The 26319-nt window shown below is 47.4% G+C and overlaps 4 protein-coding genes across 4 annotated transcripts; all 4 read left to right on the forward strand.

Annotated features, from left to right (window-relative positions):
* The first annotated feature begins 752 nt into the window (after positions 1–752).
* On the forward strand, positions 753–1910 carry LOC144108138 (kelch domain-containing protein 3-like). Its single transcript, XM_077641416.1, has one exon. It carries the CDS (start codon positions 753–755, stop codon positions 1908–1910), a length of 1158 nt encoding a protein of 385 aa, XP_077497542.1.
* A 5359-nt stretch (positions 1911–7269) lies between these two features.
* On the forward strand, positions 7270–8427 carry LOC144108140 (kelch domain-containing protein 3-like). The gene has a single exon (XM_077641417.1). It carries the CDS (start codon positions 7270–7272, stop codon positions 8425–8427), a length of 1158 nt encoding a protein of 385 aa, XP_077497543.1.
* A 4377-nt stretch (positions 8428–12804) lies between these two features.
* LOC144108141 (kelch domain-containing protein 3-like) lies at positions 12805–13962 on the forward strand. Its single transcript, XM_077641418.1, has one exon. It carries the CDS (start codon positions 12805–12807, stop codon positions 13960–13962), a length of 1158 nt encoding a protein of 385 aa, XP_077497544.1.
* A 4373-nt stretch (positions 13963–18335) lies between these two features.
* LOC144108142 (kelch domain-containing protein 3-like) lies at positions 18336–19493 on the forward strand. The gene has a single exon (XM_077641419.1). The coding sequence runs from the start codon at positions 18336–18338 to the stop codon at positions 19491–19493; it is 1158 nt and encodes a 385-aa protein (XP_077497545.1).
* The last annotated feature ends 6826 nt before the right edge of the window (positions 19494–26319 follow it).

The raw sequence follows: 26319 nt of genomic DNA on the forward strand, positions 1-26319 counted from the left end.
CAACACACGTTAAACAGTCGCTTTCTATTTCGTTTTTCATTCTTTTGATTTTGCCCATGGAACCAAAGCATGTCAGGGGCATTACGAAAGCTCATCCTGGTAGGCGTTTTGTTTAGGGAAGAAAATATTGAACGGCAGAGCCAAACTGACAACACACAATATACAGTCTCTTTCTATTTCATTTCTCTTGTTTCTTTTGATTTTGCCCATGGAAGCTACCTATGACAGTTCCTTCGGCGATAGAGACGCTGAATTATCGCTGTCACAAGTTGTTGTTTGTCTCATAAAATGGCACATACCGACAAGGGGGATTGGCCAGAACCAGGCGGTGGCTACCCCTATTGCAAATTGCATGCGGCGAACATGGGATGATCTAAAAAATTTGGGCAGCTCAGTTTTCGTGACAGAGGTGATTGAGGGTGGTAACGGGGGTCTGACATGCTTAAATTTATGCAAGAGAGTGATTACTAGAAAGAAGGAAAACGTGTAGGGTGATCGAGAAGGGAATGCCCAAAATAAAGCGTAAAAGGGGCATTGCGAAAGCTTATGATGGTAGGCGTTTTGTTTCGGGAAGAAAACATTGAACTGCAGAGCAAAAATTCCCATAATATTCCCATTCAAGCGCGAGTGTACGTACATCGAGGGTAATGAAGAAAGTGCTGAAGACAACGAAGAACTCCGTCGCGTGCTGCAGTGGTCTACGGCCAAAAGAAATCTGCGAGCCTTCCCGGGAGGATTTTACAGTGGCGAAGATGTGGACGGTGCGGCTGGGAGGCGTGCCGGAAGGCGCATACTACACGACGGTCTCCATTAATGGCAAGATCTACTCGTTCGACCCAGACCGCGAGGACGTGGACCGCACCACACGCGAGTCCGTCGAAGTCTACGTATTCGACCCTGCGGCCTGCCAGTGGAACCAGCTGCAGACGCAGTCCCTTCCGGACGGGAGCCCCTGGCATAATAATTACAGCCGCACGGTTGTCGCCTACGGTGACAGCGCCTACCTCTGGAGCAGCCGGGATTATCTCGAAGTGGGTAGCGTAGTTTACCGCTTCGACACCAGAACGATGGCATGGAGTGTTCTGGAAGTGTCTGGCCAATGGCCAGAATTGCGGTTCGGCCAAACTGCATGCTTGGTGGGCAGCCGAGTCTACCTCTATGGTGGATGGCCGGTGGATGACCCACCCACGCCGCAGATAGATTTCCTCGACCTGAAGACATTGCGCTGGCATACTGTGCCAACCAGGGGCGAGCTGCCGGAGAACACCGTGTACCATTCGGCGTCCGCCATTGGGGACCGTATGTACGTGTGGGGCGGAGCCCTTGTGCTCTCTGGCCGAGGCACAGCCTACAGCAGCTCTCTGGTGTATCTTGACACGTCCACCTCGACATGGGTGCGGCCCCGCGTCGATGGCTTTCCCCCCGAAGGGCGCGAAGATCACGCCACCTTCGTCTACAACGGAGAGCTGTATGTATTTGGAGGTTTGGACTTCAACCGGGACCGGTACTTTGGCATCATCCACAAGTACAACCCTGAGAGGTCCTCCTGGAGCGTAGTGACGCCGAAGCGGTCAGGCCCGTCGGCCAGGCGGTTCCCGGGCTGCTGCGTGATTGACAATTTGCTTTTCGTCTTCGGTGGTCGAGGATTGAAATCCTACGCAACGGTCGAGCAGTGGATGCAGTCCAGTGCAGAGGAGACTTCTGAACTATGCGAAGAGGCGCTGACGGATATGCACGTGCTAGACTTTTGTCCGACTTTGAAGACTATGTGCCTGATGGCTGTCATAGACGCACGCGTGCATGTCGGCCACCTGCCGCCTGCCATTAAAAAGGAGGTCAGTGCACTCACAAGCTACAGCAGCACTTCGCCGCCATCTCAGCCTGCAGGCTCAAGCTGCGCACCAGACTGACTGGACTCTTTCGATGTGGCCATAGACTGTGGGGACGGTAATCTACGCGACCGCTGGGGCGACGCTACAGCAAGAAAAAAAATCGCTTTCGAGTAATCGGCCCCCTGCTTCGTGCAATGCTTGCACACAAATGCGCGAATGTTCATGTGTCAATGCAGTTCGAATCCAAGTTTCCTTGCTATTATAACTCCGGAGAATAAATGAGAAACGGCTTCTTAAACTAAGGCATCTCTCTATTAAAGTTTACTTCATATCAGGTAATTTTTAGACCATTTCACTAACACAACTCTACCTTTGAGTATGAAGGAAGCAACCAGTGTAGAAACCCCACAAGTATTTCATCAATTTTTTGTCACCGTAAAATCTTCTGGCAATCACGCCTGGCTTAACTTTATCGACTGGAGCGGTTAGGGAATCATAGCGGATTTGAGCCTTGAGCCAGGATGAATTTTCAAACATTTGAGAAAATGGTGTCACTCTTCATTGCAGCCTTATGACATTATCTCCGGCATACAGCCTACGTGCTACACACGTTTATGTGTTAAAAGTTTGTTGTGCCAACTCTCTGCAAGTGCATACAGTTGCGTAGTTGTCAACATAACCCAATATAACCGGTCGTACGCATGACAGTTATTTGCATAAATGCACATAATTGCGATGTGACTTTGGAGAGCTTACCCATTCTGCGCGTGATTATTGGCACTACGAACATTCTTCGTTCCAAAACTACTGTAATTGTTTTCTTCACAGCCCTTGTTGAAGCTCATGCAGGCAGTGAATGTCGCCACCTCTTTCTTATGCGCTTAACCTGGCTGCTATCACAAATGGTGGATGGAATGTTCTGCTTTCGAAAAGAAGGTTGTGACATACCCGGAAATTCTTGAAAAATGCATTTTCAACGAGAAATTATTTATGAACGTGACGCAATTTTTCTTATATCGTAAAATAACGCTACAACAATCAATTTATCCTCCGATGACACATCGGCAGGCTCGAATTTTTTTGCTATCCTCCAAAGCATACCGAATTGATTATATGTGACAGTATTAACTAATCAGTACGAGCGATACTCAAATTTTAGAAGCAATTTTTTTCTGCGCAAAAACAATAAAAATTGCCAAAATATTCCAAAAACTTTGAATTAGAAACAGTATCCATAAAAAAAGGAATCCATTTTATTCAGTCTAAAAGTGGCCGTCAAAAACTTCAAATCTTTATCGGTAGCTTGTCGACAGCTAAAGCCAGAAGAGAATCCGAGCAACACTAACCATATTTTTCACACAGTCCAGGGAAAACTGCAAAGTCTCCAGCGTTACCAAATATTATTTATTTCATGGGGCACAGGGGAAACACTGGCAGTGAAACAACAGCTTCTCTAGCGAAGAAAGCGAAAGATACTGGAGAGGAGGAAAAGCTCCCGATAACTATGCAATTTATAAGAAAGCAACTGAAAATGGAACTTGCACATAAATGAGATAACATCTGGCACAACGAAGGAAAGAATACCTTTGCATTTCAGTGGGTTAAGAGCACTAAGCAAATGCCAGGAACATTTACTACAAATCACCACCAGTCAAAAGCCATCACAGGACACGGGCAATTTGCATTTTTCTTCCAGCGAGTCAACAATAGTGGGGAGCGCAGTTGCCGTTGTGATGCTGAAATACAAGGATTTGATCATTACGCGCAGAATTGCGTCTTAACGGAGCACGAGAGAAAAATATTGACAGGAAAGCTTGGAAAAAACACGCAAAGAGAAAACTGAGATAATAAAATATCAAAAGCTAGTTAAAATGTTACAGGACGTGGTAAAAATATACTGGAGAAATCATACGAAAAACAGTAGCCTGCGTTGACCGCCACTGTCACTCCTGTGGCAGCAAGGCAGAGGGCTAGCGTGCTTCCATGGTGGCAACATAGCAAAAAAAAACAACAAATCTGTTAACAAAACACAATCCGCAGACACCTGCCACACCACATTTGAAGACACCTGGCAGATCACATTTGAAGACAAAACCGAGAGACCACATATTAACACAGAAGGAGGGGTAAGAATGTTACAAATCAAGAAAACCAATCAAGAAGCTTCGGAGGTTTAAGGATTTCCAATAGTGTAGGCAGCAAACATTGACAATTAACCAGGATGTACCTAATGATTAGTAAATTTGCTCACGGAAAAGACATTATGTGAATCAACGATGACTTCGACAACCGAAGAGGAATAACAAGAAGGAACAGACAGACAGAAAAACTTTATTCAGCAAGTGAGTTTCAGACCCAGCTGGGTCGCTGGGCCACTGCGCGGTCCCGCACTGCATCACGTAGGTAATGCCGGGACATGACGTCGGCAGCCCGAGTCACCGCAGCAAGCTGCGATGTCGGTTCTGCAGACATAAGCAGGACCTCCCAGTCCTCCCAGCTCGAGATGGCGTGCTGTCCCTGCGGGGGAGGGTCAGCAGGGCAGCCGAAAAGGATATGGGAGAGTGTGGCGTGGGGGTCACCGCATAGGGAGCATGCAGGGGATGTGCCGCAATAGTGGGATAAAAGCTGAGGGGATGACAGAGAGCGGGTCTGGAGGCGTCTGAAGAGGATCTGTTGGGAGTGCGTAAGAGAGGGGTGGGGAGGAGGGTAAGTCCGATGGTCCAAACGGGGTATTTGCGTGAGCTCCGCAAAGGTGTGCGCCTGCTCCCTCGAGAATCCTGGATCGAGACTGTCCTGAGCCCGGCAAATCAGACCTCGGGCCAATTTATCGGCAGCCTCGTTTCCAGGGTTCCCAGAGTGAGCCGGCACCCACTGAAGCTCTACCCTGCGCGGTAAATTTTGGGCAGGGGTGTTCAACAATTGCCAGGCAGGGGCGTGAATCCTGCCCCTGGCAAAGTTGGACAGAGCCGTTTTGGAGTCGCTGAAGATGTATTGGGCGTCCGAATGTGCAAGGGCTAGGGCGATGGCGGTCTCCTCTGCCTCCTCAGGCGTAGAGCCCGAGGGAAGACGGTGAGTTAGGGGGTGAGGTAGGGTTAGATTGTAGGCAACTGCTACCGCTTCATGCGCTGTACATGCGGCATCTACCCAAACGGCATCGTGGGCTTGCCCATAATACTTATGGAGGGCATTAGCGCGAGCTACGCGGCGAGGGATGTGATATTGGGGATGGACGTTTCGAGGAAGGGGTTTCACAACGAGAGGTGTATGGATGTGTCGAGGGATGGCTATAAGGATTGACTGGTTAGCGGGTATGTTGATGCGAAGGGAGGAGAGTATATGGCGGCCAGTGGCGCTCGTGGCAAGTCTGGGTTCTGTGTCTGAAGGTGCGCGTCAACTAGTTCCTGAATGGTGTTATGCATGCCTAGTGCAAGAAGTTTGGCTATGCTAGTGCTACGAGGTAGGTTTAGGGCTGCCTTAGTCGCAAGGCGGATCATTGTGTTCCCGCGTTCGGGTTCCGTGCGGTTCAATTTGAGACAGGGGGTTGCGTATAGAATGCGGCTAAGCGTAAATGCGTGCACTACTTTCATGTTGTCCGCTTCGTCTAAACCCTTGTTAAGGGAGGACACACGGCGTAGAAGGTGCAACATGGATTGCGTGGAGGCCTTGAGTCTTTTAAGGGTGTGTTCATTTCGTCCAGAATGCTGCAAGTGGAGGCCAAGGATGCGGAGGGCGGGTGTGATGGGGATAGGGGATCCTTTTAGATTGATTTGGATGGGCGAGTTAGCGCTGGATTTTGGCCTAATTAGGAAGAGCGCGGACTTAGATGGGGAACCTTCGAGCCCGATGGATGACGCGTGAGAGGAGATGGTGGTCTGCTGCTAACTGAAGAGTTTCCTCAACTTCCCCGTCAGAGCCATGAGTGGTCCATGTGATAATATCATCAGCGTACAGGGTATGCTTTAGGTGTGGGATTAGAGCCAGTTTGTGAGCTAGGGGGATGAGAGCAACGTTAAAGAAAAGAGGAGAAAGGACCGCCCCTTGAGGGGTTCCGAGCTCTCCCAGTGTATAAGGGGATGTGGTAATCTGCTCTATGTGCAGGGAGGCAGTGCGGCCCGAGAGAAACGCGCGAGCGTAGTTGTAGGTTTTAGGGCCTACCTGTAGAGCCTGCAGTTCCCGTAAGATGGCATCGTGTCGAATTCTGTCAAATGCCTTGGTGAGGTCAACTGCCAGGATAGCTTTACTGTGGTGGGGGATGGTATCATCAAGCACGTCATGCGCAATTTGAAGTAGGGCGTCCTGCGCAGATAGATGCGCATGAAATCCGAGCATACTGTGGGGGAAAAGGTAGTTGTTTTCCATGTACGTTGTTAGCCGAGCAAGAATTATGTGCTCGAAGACCTTGCCTAGACAGGATGTAAGACTCTAGGGTGATAGACTTGTGGGGTTTTGGAATAAAAATAATTTTTCCATGCTTCCACGAGGCAGGAATAATTTTTCCATGCTTCCACAAGCGTGAACACAGCCATTTTTATGTCGTGTTTGGAGCGGCCGAATGAAAGCGCGCCTCGACGCCAGCGTTGGCATTCGTACAGCTCGCGCAGGTTTTAACTGGTACGCATCAAGTCACACTTTCTCTCTCCCTTTCAGTACATTCCAGCCTGCTGCTTAGGAGAATTTTGAGACGAAACAAAGCATTGTTTCCTGGATACCTCGTGCGTTTGTAAACACTTGACACCCCAGGCACATTTGGCGTTTCAGCAGAAGTTGACATTTCTGCGACAAACAGCGGTCTTTATGGAAGTGGGCCGAAGAACATTGTTGCGTGCATCTCAGAGGCATCGTCATCCTTTTGGTGGGTGACGCGGCATTCTCGAAAAACGCCTTGCCTATCTGCCAGCATTTCAATAGCGCATCTCATACTGGTCTTCACCACTTGGCAAAGTATAGATGGCTTTTGAATGCTGTTTGGCAACGTGGTTGAACACATTTTTTCAAAAAGGCGTCATGAAGGGGAACAGAGGAAATGTTAAATACACAGAAGACAGACACGCCGGCGCGCAAACACCTGGCAGCTAATTTAATTTTGCGCAGAATAAGTTACTGCGGCCAAGTGAAGGACACAGAAAAACCTGAAGGCCAACACGTAACTCTTCACAAAACAATGTACAGTCACTTTATATATTTTTTGTTATAATCTTATCATCATATATTGTTTTTGCCAATGCACCCAAGGTATGAAAGTTCGCCAGTAGGGGCACTGGAACATCCCTCACACAGGTGCACGTGCATAAAGGAGAACGAAGAAAGGGTTGAAGAAAACATTACTTGAGGAGAAGAAGAAGAAGAAGAAGAAAACGATCCCGCACGTGCACGTGCACATTCTACGACCGAAAAGAAACCTGCGCATCTTTCCCGGGAGGATTTTACAGTGGCGAAGATGTGGACGGTGCGGCTGGAAGGCGTGCCAGAAGGCGCAAACTACACGGCTGTCTCCATTAATGGCAAGATCTACTCGTTCGACCCCGACCGCGAGGACGTGGACCGCACCACACGCGAGTCCGTCGAAGTCTACGCATTCGACCCTGCGAGCTGCCAGTGGAACCAGCTGCAGACGCAGTCCCTTCCGGACGGGAGCCCCTGGCATAATAATTACAGCCGCACGGTCGTCGCCTACGGAGACTGCGCCTACCTCTGGAGCAGCCGGCATTATATCGACGTGGGTAGCGCAGTTTACCGCTTCGACACCAGAACGATGGCATGGAGTCGTCTGGAAGTGTCTGGCATATGGCCAGAATTTCGGTTCGGCCAAACTGCGTGCTTGGTGGGCAGCCGAGTCTACCTCTATGGTGGATGGCCGGTGGATGGCCCACCCACGCCGCAGATAGATTTCCTCGACCTGAAGACATTGCGCTGGCATACTGTGCCAACCAGAGGCGAGCTTCCGGAGAACACCATGTACCACTCGGCGTCCGCCATTGGGGGCCGTATGTACGTGTGGGGCGGAGCCATTGTCCTCTCTGGCCGAGGCACCGCCTACAGCAGCTCTCTGCTGTATCTGGACACGTCCACCTCGACATGGGTGCGGCCTCGCGTCGATGGCTTTCCCCCCGAAGGGCGCGAAGATCACGCCACCTTCGTCTACAACGGAGAGCTGTATGTATTTGGAGGTTTGGACTTCGACCGGGACCGATACTTTGGCATCATCCACAAGTACAACCCTGAGAGGTCCTCCTGGAGCGTAGTGACGCCGAAGCGATCAGGCCCGCCGGCCAGGCGGTTCCCGGGCTGCTGCGTGATTGACAATTTGCTTTTCGTCTTCGGTGGTCGAGGATTGAAATCCTACGCAACGGTCGAGCAGTGGATGCAGTCTAGTGCAGAGGAGACTTCTGAACTATGCGAAGAGGCGCTGACGGATATGCACGTGCTAGACTTTTGTCCGACTTTGAAGACTATGTGCCTGATGGCTGTCATAGACGCACGCGTGCATGTCGGCCACCTGCCGCCTGCCATTAAAAAGGAGGTCAGTGCACTCACAAGCTACAGCAGCACTTCGCCGTCATCTCAGCCTGCACGCTCAAGCTGCGCACCAGACTGACTGGACTATTTCGATGTGGCCATAGACTGTGGGGACGGTAATCTACGCGACCACTGTGGCGACGGTACAGAAAAAAAATATTACTTTCAAGTAAATTGCCCCCTGCTTCGTGCAAAGTTTGCACACAAATGCGCAAATGTTCATGTGTCCATGCAGACGACTCCAAGTTTCCTTGTTATTATACCTCCGGAGAATAAATGAGAAACGACTTCTTAAACTAAGACATCTCTATTAAAGTTTATTTCATAACAGGTATTTTTAGACCATTTCACTAACACAACTCTACCTTTGAGTATGAAGGAAGCAACCAGTGTGGAAACCCCACAAGTATTTCATCAATTTTTTGTCACCGCAACATCTTCTGGCAATCACGCCTAGCTTGACTATAGCGACTGCAACGGTTAGGGAATCATAGCTGAATTGAGCCTTGGGCCAGGGTAAATATTCAAACAATTTAGAAAATGGCGTCACTCTTCATTGCTGTCGTATGCTATTATTTCCGGCGTACAGTGTACGTGCTACGCATGTTTATGTGTTCAAATTTTATGTTGTGCTAACTCTCAGCGGGTGCATACAGTTGCGTAGTTTTGAACATCGCCAAATAAAACCGGCCGTACCAATGGCAGTAATGTTGCAGTACCCATGGGATACTCAGATATCCTAATTTATTATAAAGGGGTCAGGCTGAAGTATCCACCCCTACATATAGATCTAAGCATAGAGGATGCTGTTGCATGGCGACAGCTGCCGACGGCTACTTTCCCGAATCTAAACCTTCTTAATAAAATGTTCCCTACGCAGTATGAGGCTAGGTGCCCATGGTGCGGAGAGAAACCAGATTTATACCATATATCATGGGCCTTTCAAAAGATTGAGCCTCCAACTATTCGTAGAATGAAAAACGCCAGTGCGGAGCAGTGGGAGAGTATGCTTTCCAGCGTAAGCTTGAATGGTCTAAGGTGCCTAGTAGAGCGAGCTCGCGGGATGGCCATACTCTGTGGAGCCTCGGACTAAGGCACCAACCCTGTGAATGAAGACGGAAGACGCCATCGGAAGATGGAAGACGCCGTCTGAAGCCGCGAAGATCTCTTTTCTAGAGCTCAATAAATGTGTTTCCGATCCGATCCGATGTGAATTAATGCACATAATTGCGATGTGACTTTGGAGAGGTTACACATTATGCGCGTGATTATTGGCACTAGGAACATTCTTCGTTCCAAAAATACCGTCACTGCTTTACTCACAGCCTTGGTTAAAGCTAAAGCAAGCAGCGATTGTCGGCGCCTGATCTATGTGCGCTTAACCTGGCTGGTATCACAAACTGTGATTGCAATGTTCCGCTTCCGAAAGGAAGGTTGTGGCATACCCAGAAATGATCGAAAAACGCATTTTCAACGGGAAATTATTTATGAACTTGACGCGATTTTCCATATATCGTGAAATAACCCTACAACAATCAGTTTATCCTCACATATCCCCTCGGCAGGCTTGAGTTTTTTTTTCCTGTCCTCAGAAGCATCCGGAATTGATTATATGTGACAGTATTAAATAATCAGTACCAGCGATACCCATACTTTAGAAGAAATATTTTTCTGCGCAATGACAATAAAAATTGCCAAAATATTCATCTGACTATCAAGCAGAAACATTAGCCATATAAAAAGCAATACATTTTATTCAGTGTAAAAGTGGCCGTCAAGAACTTCAAATCTTTACCGGTAGCTTGTCGGCAGCTAAAGCCAGAAGAGAATCCGAGCAACACTAACCCTATTTTTCACTCAGTCAACGGAAAACGGCAAACTCTCCAGCGATACCAAATATTTTAAATTTATTTCAAGGGGCACAGTGGAAATACTGGCAGCGAAACAGCAGCTTCTCTAGCGAAGAAAGCGAAAGATACTGGAGAGGAGAGAAAAGCTGCCGACAACTACACAATTTATAAGAAAGCAACTGAAAATGGAACTTGCACATAAATGAAATAACATCTGGCACAACGAAGGAAAGAATACCTTTGCATTTCAGTGGGTTAAGAGCACTAAGCAAATGTCAGGAACATTTCCTACAAATCACCACTAGTCAATAGCCATCACAGGACACGGGCAATTTACATTTTTCTTCCAGCGAGTTAACATTAGTGGACAGCGCAGTTACCGTTGTGATCCTGAAGTACAAGATTTTGATCACTACGCGCATAATTGCGTCTTAACGGAGCACGAAAGAAAAATATTGGCAGGAAAGTTTGGAAAAAACACACAAAGAGAAAACCTGAGATAATAAAAGATCAAAAGCTAGTTAAAATGTTACAGGACGTGGCAAAATATACTGGAGAAATCATACGAAAAATAGTAGCCTGCGTTGACCGCCACTGTCACTCCTGTGGCAGCAAGGCAGAGGGCTAGCGTGCTTCCATGGTGGCAACATAGCAAAAAAAAAAACAATCAGTTAACAAAACACAATCCGCAGACACCTGCCACACCACATTTGAAGACACCTGGCAGATCACATTTGAAGACAAGACCTAGAGACCACATATTGGCACAGAAGGAGGGGCAAGAATCTACAAATCAAAAAAACCATTCAAGAAGCTTCGGAGGTTTAAGGATTTCCAATAGTGTAGGCAGCAAACATTGACAATTAACCAGGATGTACCTGATGATTAGTAAATTTACTTGCGGAAAAGATATTATGTGAATCAACGATGCCTTCGACAACCGAAAAGGAATAACAAGAAGGAAGGCAGAAGAAGAAAAACATGACATTGCTGGACGCCCGTGGGGAGTCTAGAGAGAAGGCAAACTTTACCTGTCTTCGCTGGGTTCACCTCCTGAACATTTTTCTGTTTTCAACATTATCAAAATGGTTTCTTTTATCGTCTTGGCACTATGCCCCTTTCTTTTGTTTTTAATTAGATTTTCATCAGCCGCGATGCATTAGTGTTGCGGGCGAGGTCTTTTATCGACATCAACCTAAAGTACGTATGCTGATGAAGCTGTTTTGTCTTAAACGAGGGAGAGAGAGAAAGGAATTTTAATGAGGTGGAAGGAGGAAAGGTCGGCGGTGGTGATATGACCCTGGCCTGCTGCTTCACACCTGGGAGAGGGGAAAGGGAGGAAAGGTAAACCGGGAATGAAGGTTGATATTGGCATAATACCATGAGTTTCATGGGTGATGTCCACACACGCACTGGCTGGCACTCGCATCGCGGTGAGTAGACGCACGTGAAATTCATGTCTTGAACACACGTATATGCCGAGGGAAGAGCAGCCTGCTCTCAAGTACGACTACAGCGCGGACTCCGCCGCAGGGACAGCTTTCATGGAATTGTGTTCAGCATAGCCTTAGGGAAGGAATTTTCCTTCAGTTTCGAGCACTCAACTGCGACAGCCTGAGTCCGAGTAGAGTGCGAGACGCGCATTTGTGTTGACGGAGAAATTAGAAAAAAGAATAGAAACAAATTGAATACTTTCATATTAGCTTTTCCCTAATTTACCAGTTATCACAACAAGCGTGAACACAGTCATTTTTATGTCGCGTTTGGAGCTGCCGAATGAAACCGTGCCTCGACGCTAGCGTTGGCATTCATACAGCTCGCGCAGCTCTTAACTGGTACGCATCAAATTGCTCTCTCTCTCTCTGCTTACTGCTGCTTACGAGAATTCCGACGGTTTTGCGTTCCGAGAGAATTCTGTGCGTTTGTAAACACTTGGCATCCCAGGCACATTTGGCCTTTCAGCAGAAGTTCACATTTCTGTGAGAAACACTGGCCTTTTGAGAAGTGGGCCGAAGAACATTGTTGCGTGCACCTCGGAGGCATCGTCATCCTTTTGGTGGGTGACGCGGCATTCGCCAAAAACGCCTTGCCTATGTGCCAGCATTTCAATAGAACATTTCATCCTCTTCTTCACCACTTGGCAAAGTATAGATGGCTTTTGATTACTGTTTGGCAACGTGGGTGAACACATTTTTACAAAAAAGGCGCCATGAAGGGGAACTGACGAAATGATAAATACACAGAAGACAGACACGCCGGCGCGCAAACACCTGGCAGCTAATTTAATTTTGCGCAGAATAAGTTACTGCTGCCAAGCGAAGGACACAGAAAAGCCTGAAAGCCAACACGTAACTCTTCACAAAACAATGTACAGTCACTTTATATATTTTTTGCTATTATCTTATCATTATATATAGTTTTTGCCAATGCACACAAGGTATGAAAGTTCGCCAGTAGGGGCACTGGAACATCCCTCACACAGGTGCACGTGCATAAAGGAGAAAGAAGAAAGGGTTGAAGAAGACGATCCCGCACGTGCACGTGCACGTTCTACGACCGAAAAGAAACCTGCGCATCTTTCCCGGGAGGATTTTACAGTGGCGAAGATGTGGACGGCGCGGCTGGGAGGCGTGCCGGAAGGCGCATGCTACACATCTGTCTCCATTAATGGCAAGATCTACTCGTTCGACCCCGACCGCGAGGACGTGGACCTCACCACACGCGAGTCCGTCGAAGTCTACGTATTCGACCCTGCGACCTGCCACTGGAACCAGCTGCAGACGCAGTCCCTTCCGGACGGGAGCCCCTGGCATAATAATTACAGCCGCACGGTCGTCGCCTACGGTGATAGCGCTTACCTCTGGAGCAGCCGGCATTATATCGACGTGGGTAGCGCAGTTTACCGCTTCGACACCAGAACGATGGCATGGAGTGTTCTGGAAGTGTCTGGCATATGGCCAGAATTTCGGTTCGGCCAAACTGCATGCTTGGTGGGCAGCCGAGTCTACCTCTATGGTGGATGGCCGGTGGATGACCAACCCACGCCGCAGATAGATTTCCTCGACCTGAAGACATTGCGCTGGCATACTGTGCCAACCAGGGGCGAGCTTCCGGAGAACACCGTGTACCATTCGGCGTCCGCCATTGGGGACCGTATGTACGTGTGGGGCGGAGCCATTGTGCTCTCTGGCCGAGGCACAGCCTACAGCAGCTCTCTGGCGTATCTGGACACGTCCACCTCGACATGGGTGCGGCCCCGCGTCGATGGCTTTCCCCCCGAAGGGCGCGAAGATCACGCCACCTTCGTCTACAACGGAGAGCTGTATGTATTTGGAGGTTTGGATTTCAACCGGGACCGATACTTTGGCATCATCCACAAGTACAACCCTGAGAGGTCCTCCTGGAGCGTAGTAACGCCGAAGCGATCAGGCCCGTCGGCCAGGCGGTTCCCGGGCTGCTGCGTGATTGACAATTTGCTTTTCGTCTTCGGTGGTCGAGGATTGAAATCCTACGCAACGGTCGAGCAGTGGATGCAGTCTAGTGCAGAGGAGACTTCTGAACTATGCGAAGAGGCGCTGACGGATATGCACGTGCTAGACTTTTGTCCGACTTTGAAGACTATGTGCCTGATGGCTGTCATAGATGCAAATGTGCATGTCGGCCACCTGCCGCCTGCCATTAAAAAGGAGGTCAGTGCACTCACAAGCTACAGCAGCACTTCACCCCCATCTCAGCCTGCAGGCTCAAGCTTCGCACCAGACTGACTGGACTCTTTCGATGTGGCCAGAGACTGTGGGGACGGTAATCTACGCGACCGCTGGGGTGACGCTACAACAAGAAAAAAATTGCTTTCGAGTAAACTGCCCCCTGCTTCGTGCAATGTTTGCACACTAACACGCAGATGTTCATGTGTTCATGCAGTTCTAATCCAAGTTTCCTTGCTATTATTATATCCGGAAAATAAATGAGAAACGGCTTCTTAAACTAAGGCATCTCTCCATTACAGTTTACTTCATATTAGGCATTTTTAGACCATTTCACTAACACAAATCTACCTCTGAGTATGAAGGAAGCATCCAGTGTAGAAACCCCACAAGCATTTCATCAATTTTTTGTCGCCGTAAAATCTTCTGGCAACAACATCTAGCTTGACTATAGCGACTGGAACGGTGGGGAATCGTAGTCGATTTGAGCCTTGGGCCAGGATGATATTTCAAACATTTTAGTAAATGGTGTCACTCCTTATTGTAGCCTTATGCTATTTCCGGCGTACAGCCTACGTGCTACGCGTGTGTGTGTGTTAAAGTTTTATGATGTGCTAACTATCTGCGGGTGCATACAGTTGCGTAGTTTTTAACATCGCCGAATAAAACAGGTCGTACCCATGGCAGTAGTGTGGAGTACCCATGGGCTACTCAGACATCTTAAATTATTATAAAGGGGTCAGACTGAAGTATCCACCCCTACATAAAGATCTAAGCATAGAGGATGCTGTTGCATGGCGACAGCCGCAGACGGGTACTTTCCCGAATCTAAACCTTCTTAATAAAATGTTCCCTACGCAGTATGAGGCTAGGTGCCCATGGTGCGGAGAGATACCAGACGTATACCATATATCATGGGCCTGTCAAAATATTGAGCCTCCAACTATTCGTAGAATGAAAAACCCGAGTGCGGAGCAGTGGGAGAGTATGCTTTCCAGCGTAAGCTTGAAAGGCCAAAGGTGCATAGTAGAGCGAGCTCGCGGGATGGCCATACTCTGTGGAGCCTCGGACTAAGGCACAAACCCTATGAATGAAGACGGAAGACGCTATCGGAAGATGGAAGACGCCACCTGAAGCCGTGAAGATCTCTTTTCTAGAGCTCAATAAATGTGATTCCGATCCGATCCGATGTGAATAAATGCACATATTTGCGATGTGACTTTGGAGAGGTTACACATTCTGCGCGTGATTATTGGCACTAGGAACATTCTTCGTTCCAAAAATGCCGTCATTGCTTTACTCACAGCCTTGGTTAAAGCTAAAGCAAGCAGCGATTGTCAGCACCTGATCTATGTGCGCTTAACCTGGCTGGTATCACAAACTGTGAATGCAATGTTCCGCTTCCGAAAGGAAGGTTGTGGCAAACCCAGAAATGATCGAAAAACGCATTTTCAACGGGAAAATATTTATGAACGTTGCGCGATTTTCCATATATCGTGAAATAACCCTACAACAATCAGTTTATCCTCACATATCCCCTCGGCAGGCTTGAGTTTTTTTTCCTGTCGTCAGAAGCATCCGGAATTGATTATATGTGACAGTATTATCTAATCAGTACGAGCGATACCCAAACTTTAGAAGAAATATTTTTCTGCGCAATGACAATAAAGATTGCCAAAATATTCATTTGACTTTCAAGCAGAAACATTAGCCATATAAAAAGCAGTACATTTTATTCAGTGTAAAAGTGGCCGTCAAGAACTTCAAATCTTTACCGGTAGCTTGTCGGCAGCTAAAGCCAGAGAGAATCCGAGCAACACTAACCCTATTTTCACACAGTCAAGGGAAAACTGCAAAGTCTCCAGCGATACCAAATATTTTTAATTTATTTCAAGGGGCACAGGGGAAATTCTGGCAGTGCAACAACAGCTTCTCTAGCGAAGAAAGCGAAAGATACTGGAGAGGAGGGAAAACTCCCGATAACTATGCAATTTATAAGAAAGCAACTGAAAACGGAACTTGCACATAAATGAAATAACATCTGGCACAACGAAGGAAAGAATACCTTTGCATTTCAGTGGGTTAAGAGCACTAAGCAAATGCCAGGAACATTTCCTACAAATCACCACCGGTCAAAGGCCATCACAGGTGACCGGCAATTTGCATTTTTCTTTCAGCGAGTCAACATTAGTGGGGAGCGCAGTTGCCGTTGTGATGCTGAATTGCAAGGACCTATCATTACGCGCAGAATTGCGTCTTAACGGAGCACGAAAGAAAAATATTGACAGGAAAGCTTGGAAAAAACACACAAAGAGAAAACCTGAGATAATAAAAGATCAAAGGCTAGTTAAAATGTTACAGGGCGTGGTAAAAAATATAGTGGAGAAATCAACGAAAAACAGCAGTCTGCGTTGACCGCCACTGTCACTCCTGTGGCAGCAAGGCAGAGGGCTAGTGTGCTTCTGTGGTGGCAACATAGCAACAAAAAAAAACAACAACAATCAGTTAACAAAACACAATCCGCAGACACCTGCCACACCACATTTGAATACACATTTGAAGACAAGACCGAGAGACCACATATTGGCACAGAAGGAGGGGCAAGAATATACAAATAAAAAAAACCACTCAAGAAGCTTCGGAGCTCTAAGGATTTCCTATAGTGTAGGCAGCAAACAGTGACAATTAACGGGGATCTACATGATATTTAGCAAATTTACTTGCGGAAAAGACATTATGTGAATCAACGATGACTTCGACAGCCGAAGAGGAATAACAAGAAGGAAGACAGAAGAAGAAAAACATGATATGACTGGACGCGCGTGGGGAGTCTAGAGAGAAGGCAAACTTTACCTGTCTTCGCTGGTTCCACCTCCTGAACATTTTTCTGTTTTCAACATTATTAAAATGGTTTCTTTTATCGTCTTGGCACTATGCCCCTTTCTTTTGTTTTTAATTAGATTTTCATCAGCCGCGATGCATTAGTGGTGCGGGCGAGGTATTCTTTAATCGACCTCAACCTAAAGTACGTATGCTGATGAAGCTGTTTTGTCTTAAACGAGGGAGAGAGAGAGAAAGGAATTTTAATGAGGTGGAAGGAGGAAAGGTCGGCCGGTGGTGACATGACCCTGGCCTGCTGTTTCACACCCGGGAGAGGGGAAAGGGAGGAAAGGTAAACCGGGAATGAAGGTTGATATTGGCATAATACCATGAGTTTCATGGGTGATGTCCACACACGCACTGGCTGGCACTCGCATCGCGGTGAGTAGACGCACGTGAAATTCATGTCTTGAACACACGTATATGTTGAGGGAAGAGCAGCCTGCTCTCAAGTCCGACAACAGCGCGGACTCCGCCGCAGGGACAGCTTTCATGGAATTGTGTTCAGCATAGCCTTAGGGAAGGAATTTTCCTTCAGTTTCGAGCACTCAACTGCGACAGCCTGAGTCCGAATAGAGTGCGAGACGCGCATTTGTGTTGACGGAGAAATTAGAAAAAAGAATAGAAACAAATTGAATACTTTCATATTAGCTTTTCCCTAATTTACCAGTTATCACAACAAGCGTGAACACAGTCATTTTTATGTCGCGTTTGGAGCTGCCGAATGAAAGCGTGCCTCGACGCTAGCGTTGGCATTCATACAGCTCGCGCAGGTCTTAACCGGTACGCATCAAATCGCTCTCTCTCTCTCTGCTTACTGCTGCTTACGAGAATTCCGACAGTTTTGCGTTCCGAGAGAATTCTGTGCGTTTGTAAACACTTGGAATCCCAGGCACATTTGGCCTTTCAGCAGAAGTTCACATTTCTGTGAAAAACAGTGGTCTTTAGGGAAGTGGGCCAAAGGGCATTGTTGCATGCACCTCAGAGGCATCGTCATCCGTTTGGTGGGCGACGCGGCATTCTCTAAAAACGCCTTGCCTCTTTGCCAGCATTTCAACAGCACATTTCATCCTTTTCTTCACCACTTGGCAAAGTATAGATGGGTTTTGATTACTGTTTGGCAAACGTGGGTGAACACATTTTTACAAAAAGGCGCCATGAAGGGGAACAGAGGAAATGACAAATACACAGAAGACAGACACGCCGGCGCGCAAACACCTGGCAGCTAATTTAATTTTGCGCAGAATAAGTCACTGCGACCAAGCGATGGACACAGAAAAACCTGAAGGCCAACACGTAACCCTTCACAAAACAATGTACAGTCACTTTATATATTTTTTGTTTTATCTTATAATTACATATAGCTTTTGCCAGTGCACCCAAGGTATGTAAGTTCGCCAGTAGGGGCACTGGAACATCCCTCACACAGGTGCACGTGCATAAAGGAGAACGAAGAAAGGGTTGAAGAAAACGATCCCGCACGTGCACGTGCACGTTCTACGACCGAAAAGAAACCTGCGCATCTTTCCCGGGAGGAATTTGCAGTAGCGAAGATGTGGACGGTGCGGCTGGGAGGCGTGCCGGAAGGCGCATGCTACACGTCTGTCTCCATTAATGGCAAGATCTACTCGTTCGAACCCGACCGCGAGGACGTGGACCGCACCACACGCGAGTCCGTCGAAGTCTACGCATTCGACCCTGCGACCTGCCAGTGGAACCAGCTGCAGACGCAGTCCCTTTCGGACGGGAGCCCCTGGCATAATAATTACAGCCGCACGGTCGTCGCCTACGGTGACAGCGCCTACCTCTGGAGCAGCCGGGATTATCTCGAAGTGGGTAGCGTAGTTTACCGCTTCGACACCAGAACGATGGCATGGAGTCTTCTGGAAGTGTCTGGCATATGGCCAGAATTTCGGTTCGGCCAAACTGCATGCTTGGTGGGCAGCCGAGTCTACCTCTATGGTGGATGGCCGGTGGATGGCCCACCCACGCCGCAGATAGATTTCCTCGACCTGAAGACATTGCGCTGGCATACTGTGCCAACCAGAGGCGAGCTTCCGGAGAACACCATGTACCACTCGGCGTCCGCCATTGGGGACCGTATGTACGTGTGGGGCGGAGCCATTGTGCTCTCTGGCCGAGGCACAGCCTACAGCAGCTCTCTGGTGTATCTGGACACGTCCACCTCGACATGGGTGCGGCCTCGCGTCGATGGCTTTCCCCCCGAAGGGCGCGAAGATCACGCCACCTTCGTCTACAACGGAGAGCTGTATGTATTTGGAGGTTTGGACTTCGACCGGGACCGATACTTTGGCATAATTCACAAGTACAGCCCTGAGAAGTCCTGCTGGAGCGTAGTGACGCCGAAGCGGTCAGGCCCGTCGGCCAGGCGGTTCCCGGGCTGCTGCGTGATTGACAATTTGCTTTTCGTCTTCGGTGGTCGAGGATTGAAATCCTACGCAACGGTCGAGCAGTGGATGCAGTCTAGTGCAGAGGAGACTTCTGAACTATGCGAAGAGGCGCTGACGGATATGCACGTGCTAGACTTTTGTCCGACTTTGAAGACTATGTGCCTGATGGCTGTCATAGATGCACGCGTGCATGTCGGCCACCTGCCGCCGGCCATTAAAAAGGAGGTCAGTGCACTCACAAGCTACAGCAGCACTTCGCCGTCATCTCAGCCTGCAGGCTCAAGCTGCGCACCAGACTGACTGGACTCTTTCGATGTGGCCATAGACTGTGGGGACGGTAATCTACGCGACCACTGTGGCGACGCTACAGAAAAAAATTGCTTTCGAGTAAACTGCCCCCTGCTTCGTGCAATGTTTGCACACAAATGCGCAAATGTTCATGTGTCCATGCAGTTCGAATCCAAGTTTCCTTGCTATTATACCTCCGGAGAATAAATGAGAAACGGCTTCTTACACTAAGGCATCTCTCTATTAAAGTTTACTTCATATCAGGCATTTTTTAGACCATTTCACTAACACAACTCTACCTTTGATTATGAAGGAAGCAACCAGTGTAGAAACCCCACAAGTATTTCATCAGTGTTTTCTCACCGTAAAATCTGGCAATCACGCCTAGCATGACTATAGCGACTGGAACGGTTAGGGAATCATAGCGGATTTGAGCCTTGGGCCAGGAGGAATTTTCAAACATTTTATAAAATGGTGTCACTCTTCATTGCAGCCTTATGCTATTATTTCCGGCGTACAGCCCACGTGCTACGCATGTTTATGTGTTAAAATTTTATGCTTTGCTAACTATCTGCGGGTGCATACAGTTGCGTAGTTTTTAACATCGCCGAATAAAACAGGTCTTACCCATGGCAGTAGTGTGGAGTACCCATGGGCTACTCAGACATCTTAAATTATTATAAAGGGGTCAGACTGAAGTATCCACCCCTACATAAAGATCTAAGCATAGAGGATGCTGTTGCATGGCGACAGCTGCAGACGGCTACTTTCCCGAATCTAAACCTTCTTAATAAAATGTTCCCTACGCAGTATGAGGCTAGGTGCCCATGGTGCGGAGAGAAACCAGACGTATACCATATATCATAGGCCTGTCAAAAGATTGAGGCTCCAACTATTCGTAGAATGAAAAACGCCAGTGCGGAGCAGTGGGAGAGTATGCTTTCCAGCGTAAGCTTGAAAGGCCAAAGGTGCATAGTAGAGCGAGCTCGCGGGATGGCCATACTCTGTGGAGCCTTGGACTAGGGCACGAACCTTATGAATGAAGACGAAAGACAACATCGGAAGATGGAAGACGCCACCTGAAGCCGCGAAGATCTCTTTTCTAGAGCTCAATAATTGTGTTTCCGATCCGATCCGATGTGAATAAATGCACATAACTGCGATGTGACTTTGGAGAGGTTACACATTCTGCGCGTGATTATTGGCACTAGGAACATTCTTCGTTCCAAAAATGCCGCCATTGCTTTACTAACACCCCTTGCTGAAGCTAAAGCAAGCAGAGATTGTCAGCACCTGATCTATATGCGCTTAACCTGGCTGGTATCACAAACTGTGAATGCAATGTTCCGCTTTCGAAAGGAAGGTTGGGGCATACCCGGAAATGCTCGAAAAACGCATTTTCAACAAGAAATTATTCATTAACGGCACGCGACTTTTCATATATCGTAAAAAAACAATACAACAATCAATTTATCCTCACATATCCCCTCGGCAGGCTTGAATTTTTTTCCTATCGTCAGAAGTATTCCGAATTGATTATATGTGACAGTATTAACTAATCAGTACGAGCAATACCCAAAGTTTAAAAGAAATATTTTTCTGTGCAAAAACAATAAAAATTGCCAAAATATTCCAAAAGCTTTGAAGCAGAAACAGTAGCCATAAAAAAAGCAATACATTTTATTCAGTCTAAAAGTGGCCGTCAAAAACTTCAAATCTTTACCGGTAGCTTGTCGGAAGCTAAAGCCAGAAGAGAATCCGAGCAACACTAACCCTATTTTTCGCACAGTCAAGGGAAAACTGCAAAGTGTCCAGCGATACCAAATATTTTTAATTTATTTCAAGGGGCACAGTGGAAATATTGGCACGGAAACAGCATCTTCTCTAGCGAAGAAAGCGAAAGATACTGGAGAGGAGGAAAAGCTCCCGATAACTACACAATTTATAAGAAAGCAACTGAAAATGAAACTTGCACATAAATGAAATAACATCTCGCACAACGAAGGAAAGGATACATTTGCATTTGAGTGGGTTAAAAGCACTAAGCAAATGTCAGTAACATTTCCTACAAATCACTACCAATCAAAAGCCATCACAGGACACGGGCGATTTGCATTTTTCTTCCAGCGAGTCAATATTAGTGGAGAGCGCAGTTGCCGTTGTGATGCTGAAGTACAAGATTTTGATCACTACGCGCATAATTGTGTCTTAAAAGAGCACGAAAGAAAAATATTGGCAGGAAAGCTTGGAGAAAACACACAAAGAGAAATTCTGAGATAATTAAAGATCGAAAGCTAGTTAAAATGTTACAGGACGTGGTAAAAAATATACTGGAGAAATCATACGAAAAACAGCAGCCTGCGTTGACCGCCACTGTCACTCATGTGGCAGCAAGACAGAGGGCTAGCGTGCTTCCATGGGGGCAACATAGCAAAAATATAAATAAAAATAGACGTAATCAGCCAAGAAAGCCCAATCGGCAGACATCTGCCAGTCACCATAGGCCTCATTGGCAGATCACATTTGAAGGCAAGACCGAGCGACCACATACTGTCACAGAAGGAGGGTCAAGAATCTACAAATCAAGAAAACCAATCAAGAAGGCTCAATAAGGCACAACAAATGCTTCTAGGGCACCGTCACTAGTAATGTCTGACACTGGAGCTCACGTGATATCATTAAGGCTTGGATGAATTGTCTATTCCCCGAGCGTCCCCAAGGAATCTTCTGATGGGCGTCCCCATGAGCAGGGAATCTTTCATTCTAACAAAATGATATCTTATAAAATGCTCCTTGTTCTTGCGGTCTTTATGAAGTTACGTTGAACATCGGCTAGCTTTAATTGGCCGGAAGAAACATCCTACATGAAAGAAAAATAAAGATCACATGATCATAGAACATCGGCGAGCTTTACTCAACCGGAATATACACACATGAAAATCGGCCAATTCTACTATACCGGAAATAAGCATAGAAAAGTACAGCAAGGCACCTTCTATAGCAGTCATACGACTGTGATTGAAATGATCATATTAATAGTTGGTTTTCGGGGAAAGGAAATGGCGCAGTATCTGTCTCATATATCGTTGAACACCTGAACCACGCCCTAAGCGAAGGGATAAATGAGGGAGTGAAAGAAGAAAGGAAGAAAGAGGTGCCGTAGTGGAGGGCTCTGGGATAATTTCGACCACCTGGGGATCTTTAACGTGCTCTGACATCGCACAGCACACGGGCGTCTTAGCGTTTTTCCTCCATAAAAACGCAGCCGCCGCGGTCGGGTTCGAACCCGGGAAATCCGGATCAGTAGCCGAGCGCCCTAACCACTGAGCCACCGCGGCGGGTGAGTGATTGAAATGATCGTACTCATTTAAGAGCTGTTGAGCATTATTTTCATCGCGTTAGAATGTCACTTAGAAGAATGTTCTTAATGGAAAATGCAACCTCATAACATTATACTGAATAATCTTGAGAATACAATGAAAGAAATATTAGAAATATCGAAACATGTGACATCATAACATCAGTAGAATATTATACACTGAAATATACCACAGAAATATCATATTCACTTCCCATACAATAACTACTGGGAAGAAGGAATGGCACACAAAAAAAAAGTCATTTAGATACATGTGAAACACCCGGATGCATTTCAATAGGAAAGTTATAATTATATTACCCAAGAATTGAAATCTCAATGTAATGCCCCTTCTTGGCCAAGAGAGAAGAATGCAAGATAAGTTATTGGGACACATAGTCCTTAAACCAGTATGGCTTGCGAGTGTTCCTTCTTGGTCGCTCCTGGGTCAAACTGGATTCTTGAGGAGACATCCTCAGTTCAGCTTCCGATGGCTGCCGTCGACGTAGGTTTCCAGGCGGAACAGCTGGGGCTGGCCCACTTTCATCAGGCAGCACTGAACGCTGGGCACGCAAGAGAGGAAGCACATCTTGCCTGCCTACAGATAAATCACGTGGACACTGAGCACTTGTGGCAGAAGGCACATCACACCCGTTCACACGTAAATCACTCGCATCACTGTGGAGGTGGGACGACATGGATTGTCCAGCTTGTTTCCGTGTAGAACTGGTGAAGCAAGTTCTTGCTTCTGAAGACTGAGGTACTGATGATGCATCAGGAGGCTGCCGAGGCAACACTGGGCCCGCCCAGCATTGATCGTGTGCATAACTTTTAGAATCGTACGGAAACAGTAGCTTAAATAAATCAAAATGTTTATCCTCTTCCCGATTCAGTTGTCTCGGTACCTTTGCCAGCTTGGAAGCATTCCATAGATTGCCACCAGTTAGGCGGTATGATGCTGGAACATGTTGTTGAATGACAATCCCGTGGTGCGGAGAAACGTCTGTCTCCTTTGAACTGAATGAGGGGTTTACGAACATTGACAAAGTCCCCTGGCTGAATTCTGGGCGTTCGTGATCCAAGTTTGTTACCTGCGTATTCTTTAATCGTCATCTGTTTCTTCTCCATTCTTTTCCTCAAATCTTGAATAGCTAGATATGGATTCTCAGCAAACAATGAGGGAAATGAAGGAAATACCACAATAGCCAGCTTTGTACGATGGCATCTGCCATGAAAAAAATTCCTGGTGCGACCCCTGCTGCGGATGAGGTGTAGAACTATATGTGCCAAAATACTGCGCAATTCTGGTTTTAAAAGGCCCACGTTCCAACGATGACAGCTGAACAAAATACTTGAAAGTTCTGTTAAATCTTTCGATTTGTCCGTTGGCCTGTGGTTGATATATTGAAGAATGAGTTAACTTGATAGCCCTGTTACTCAGAATTTGCTTAAATTCCTTCGACATGAAGTGAGGGCCTTGATCGGATACTATCTCTTCTCGATAGCCTTTATGGGCAAAAACGTAGAGTAATAAATCTGTAATATCTGTAGTGGTAGCATTATCTGCCATCTTCACCTGAGGCCATTTAGAAAAATAGTCAATTAAACTGAAGGCATAGCGACAACGCCGAGACACTCGCTCAAACGGGCCGATTATGTCGATTGCCAACTTTTGCCAAGGCTTATCTGGAAAAGGATCAGGGTGCGAAGGTGGCACAGATGTTTCCGCCGTTTTTACGTCATGAACGGTAGTAGTTGGAGTGATCTCTTCCTCCGACGCGTATGCCGCAGCTGGAATGTAATTTTCATGTGACGCATACTCTTGCACTTCTCTCACGAAGCTCGACGACGATTGCAGACTGACTGAAAATGTCCAACTCGTCCACAATAGAAACGAGTCCTTCTTTACACAGGACACGTAGGAGCCGACGCTATGTGACGATTCGGTCCACATCTGTAGCAGTAGAAATGCGCCATGTTATGTGTTGCGCGTCTGTGCGCGCTTATTGACGGAACCCTGTCGAAAAGTTGCGGTCGTTCGGAACGTTGCTGCTGAAGTTGCGTGTACTCGTAGACGGTGTTACGATGCCTTGTTGCTCCGGACGTCTTGAAGAACGGGCGTCTTGAAACGGAGGCAAGGTTTCTTGACGTCGGGGACGAGCTTGATGGAAATACGAAACTTCTCCTTGAATTTACGGAGGAACTCGTGGCAACGATGGCGTTGCTTGGCGCTGTGAACGAACTTGATGCAATGAGCACGTTGCTTCTTGTATTGGTGCTGCGGCTTCTTGAGCGTCGCGAGCAGTTTGCTCATACCGCAAAGCAATATTCGAAGCTGTGGCGGAGGAGATATCGGATCCTTCTAACAAAAGGCGTTCGCGAACACGTAGCGATGAGACGCCAGTCACGAACCTGCCTCTCATTGCTTCATCTGGGGACGCAAAACTGGACGCGTTCGCCAGATCCCGGAGTGCGGCTATGTATTCTGTGACCGACTCATCTGGCTGCTGCACGCGGTTGTAGAATTGACGTCGTTCAAATGTGTCAACACAGAAGACTCTTGGGCAAGTAATGTCACTGCAGTCATATACACATCTGGCGCAGTGTCTCCCATCTCTGTGGACGCTGACGCTGGAAGCGACGCAATATCCGGTTGCGTCATAGTACGTTCAAAATAAATTCTGCGCCCTTCGTTCCCTAAATTGTATATCAACAACAATTTCTTGCTTTCAGGTGATGCTGAAGAACCCCCAGTTAAGTTCTAATCAAGTTCAAATGTTTGTATCCACTGTGCCCAAGGCCCCGCCGGGCGTCCCGGTCTCTGAAGGAAAGGCTCTGGTGCATGAACGCCGGAGAACCCTTGCGTCGCGTTCGACTTTTTTTTTCGTTGAAAATCATGTTCACAGCTTGTATTTCTCTATTACAATCGTCCCTCAATTCAACTTTCAAACATCATCGCCAGAAATGACGCATGGCCTTCCGATGCAATACTTAATACGGCGGTTGGCTTCCTCAATAGTCGGTTACGAAAATGGCAGCGGCCTCCCGGTCTCTCAATGGCCAGTCATTAAAACGGTGACAGCTTCCCGGATCCTCCAATGGCCGGTTACGAAATGGCAGCGGCCTCCCGACCTCGTCACTGCCCGGCTATAAAACAACCGCGGCCTCCTCAATCGCTGAAAACAAGAATGCTGACCCAGTACAACGTACTTGCGGTTCATCATTCAGTCCGCATTAAATACTGAACATGAAAGTTGGCGGCCTCCCGTTCTTCGCGATTGCCGGTTACAGAAAATGGCGGCAAACGGTCTCCCTCCCTCCTCGTCTGCGCAGCAACAGGTTGCACGCAATGGCGGTAACTGCGTAGGTCCGCTAGGCTTAGCGACCTCCTCAACCGACTGAACTCGAGGCGTCTCAAAACGTAACCTCGCTCATTTTCACAAGAACGCTCTTCACACGTCTAAAAATGCCGGTGATGAA

The sequence above is a fragment of the Amblyomma americanum genome, chromosome 10, assembly GCF_052857255.1.
Source record: "Amblyomma americanum isolate KBUSLIRL-KWMA chromosome 10, ASM5285725v1, whole genome shotgun sequence".
In the NCBI taxonomy this organism is placed as follows: Eukaryota; Metazoa; Arthropoda; class Arachnida; order Ixodida; family Ixodidae; genus Amblyomma; species Amblyomma americanum.

What these genes read in the sequence shown, in the direction of transcription:
- LOC144108138 (XM_077641416.1), top strand. Translation starts at nt 753, where the DNA reads ATGTGGACGGTGCGGCTGGGAGGCGTGCCGGAAGGCGCATACTACACG.
- LOC144108140 (XM_077641417.1), top strand. Translation starts at nt 7,270, where the DNA reads ATGTGGACGGTGCGGCTGGAAGGCGTGCCAGAAGGCGCAAACTACACG.
- LOC144108141 (XM_077641418.1), top strand. Translation starts at nt 12,805, where the DNA reads ATGTGGACGGCGCGGCTGGGAGGCGTGCCGGAAGGCGCATGCTACACA.
- LOC144108142 (XM_077641419.1), top strand. Translation starts at nt 18,336, where the DNA reads ATGTGGACGGTGCGGCTGGGAGGCGTGCCGGAAGGCGCATGCTACACG.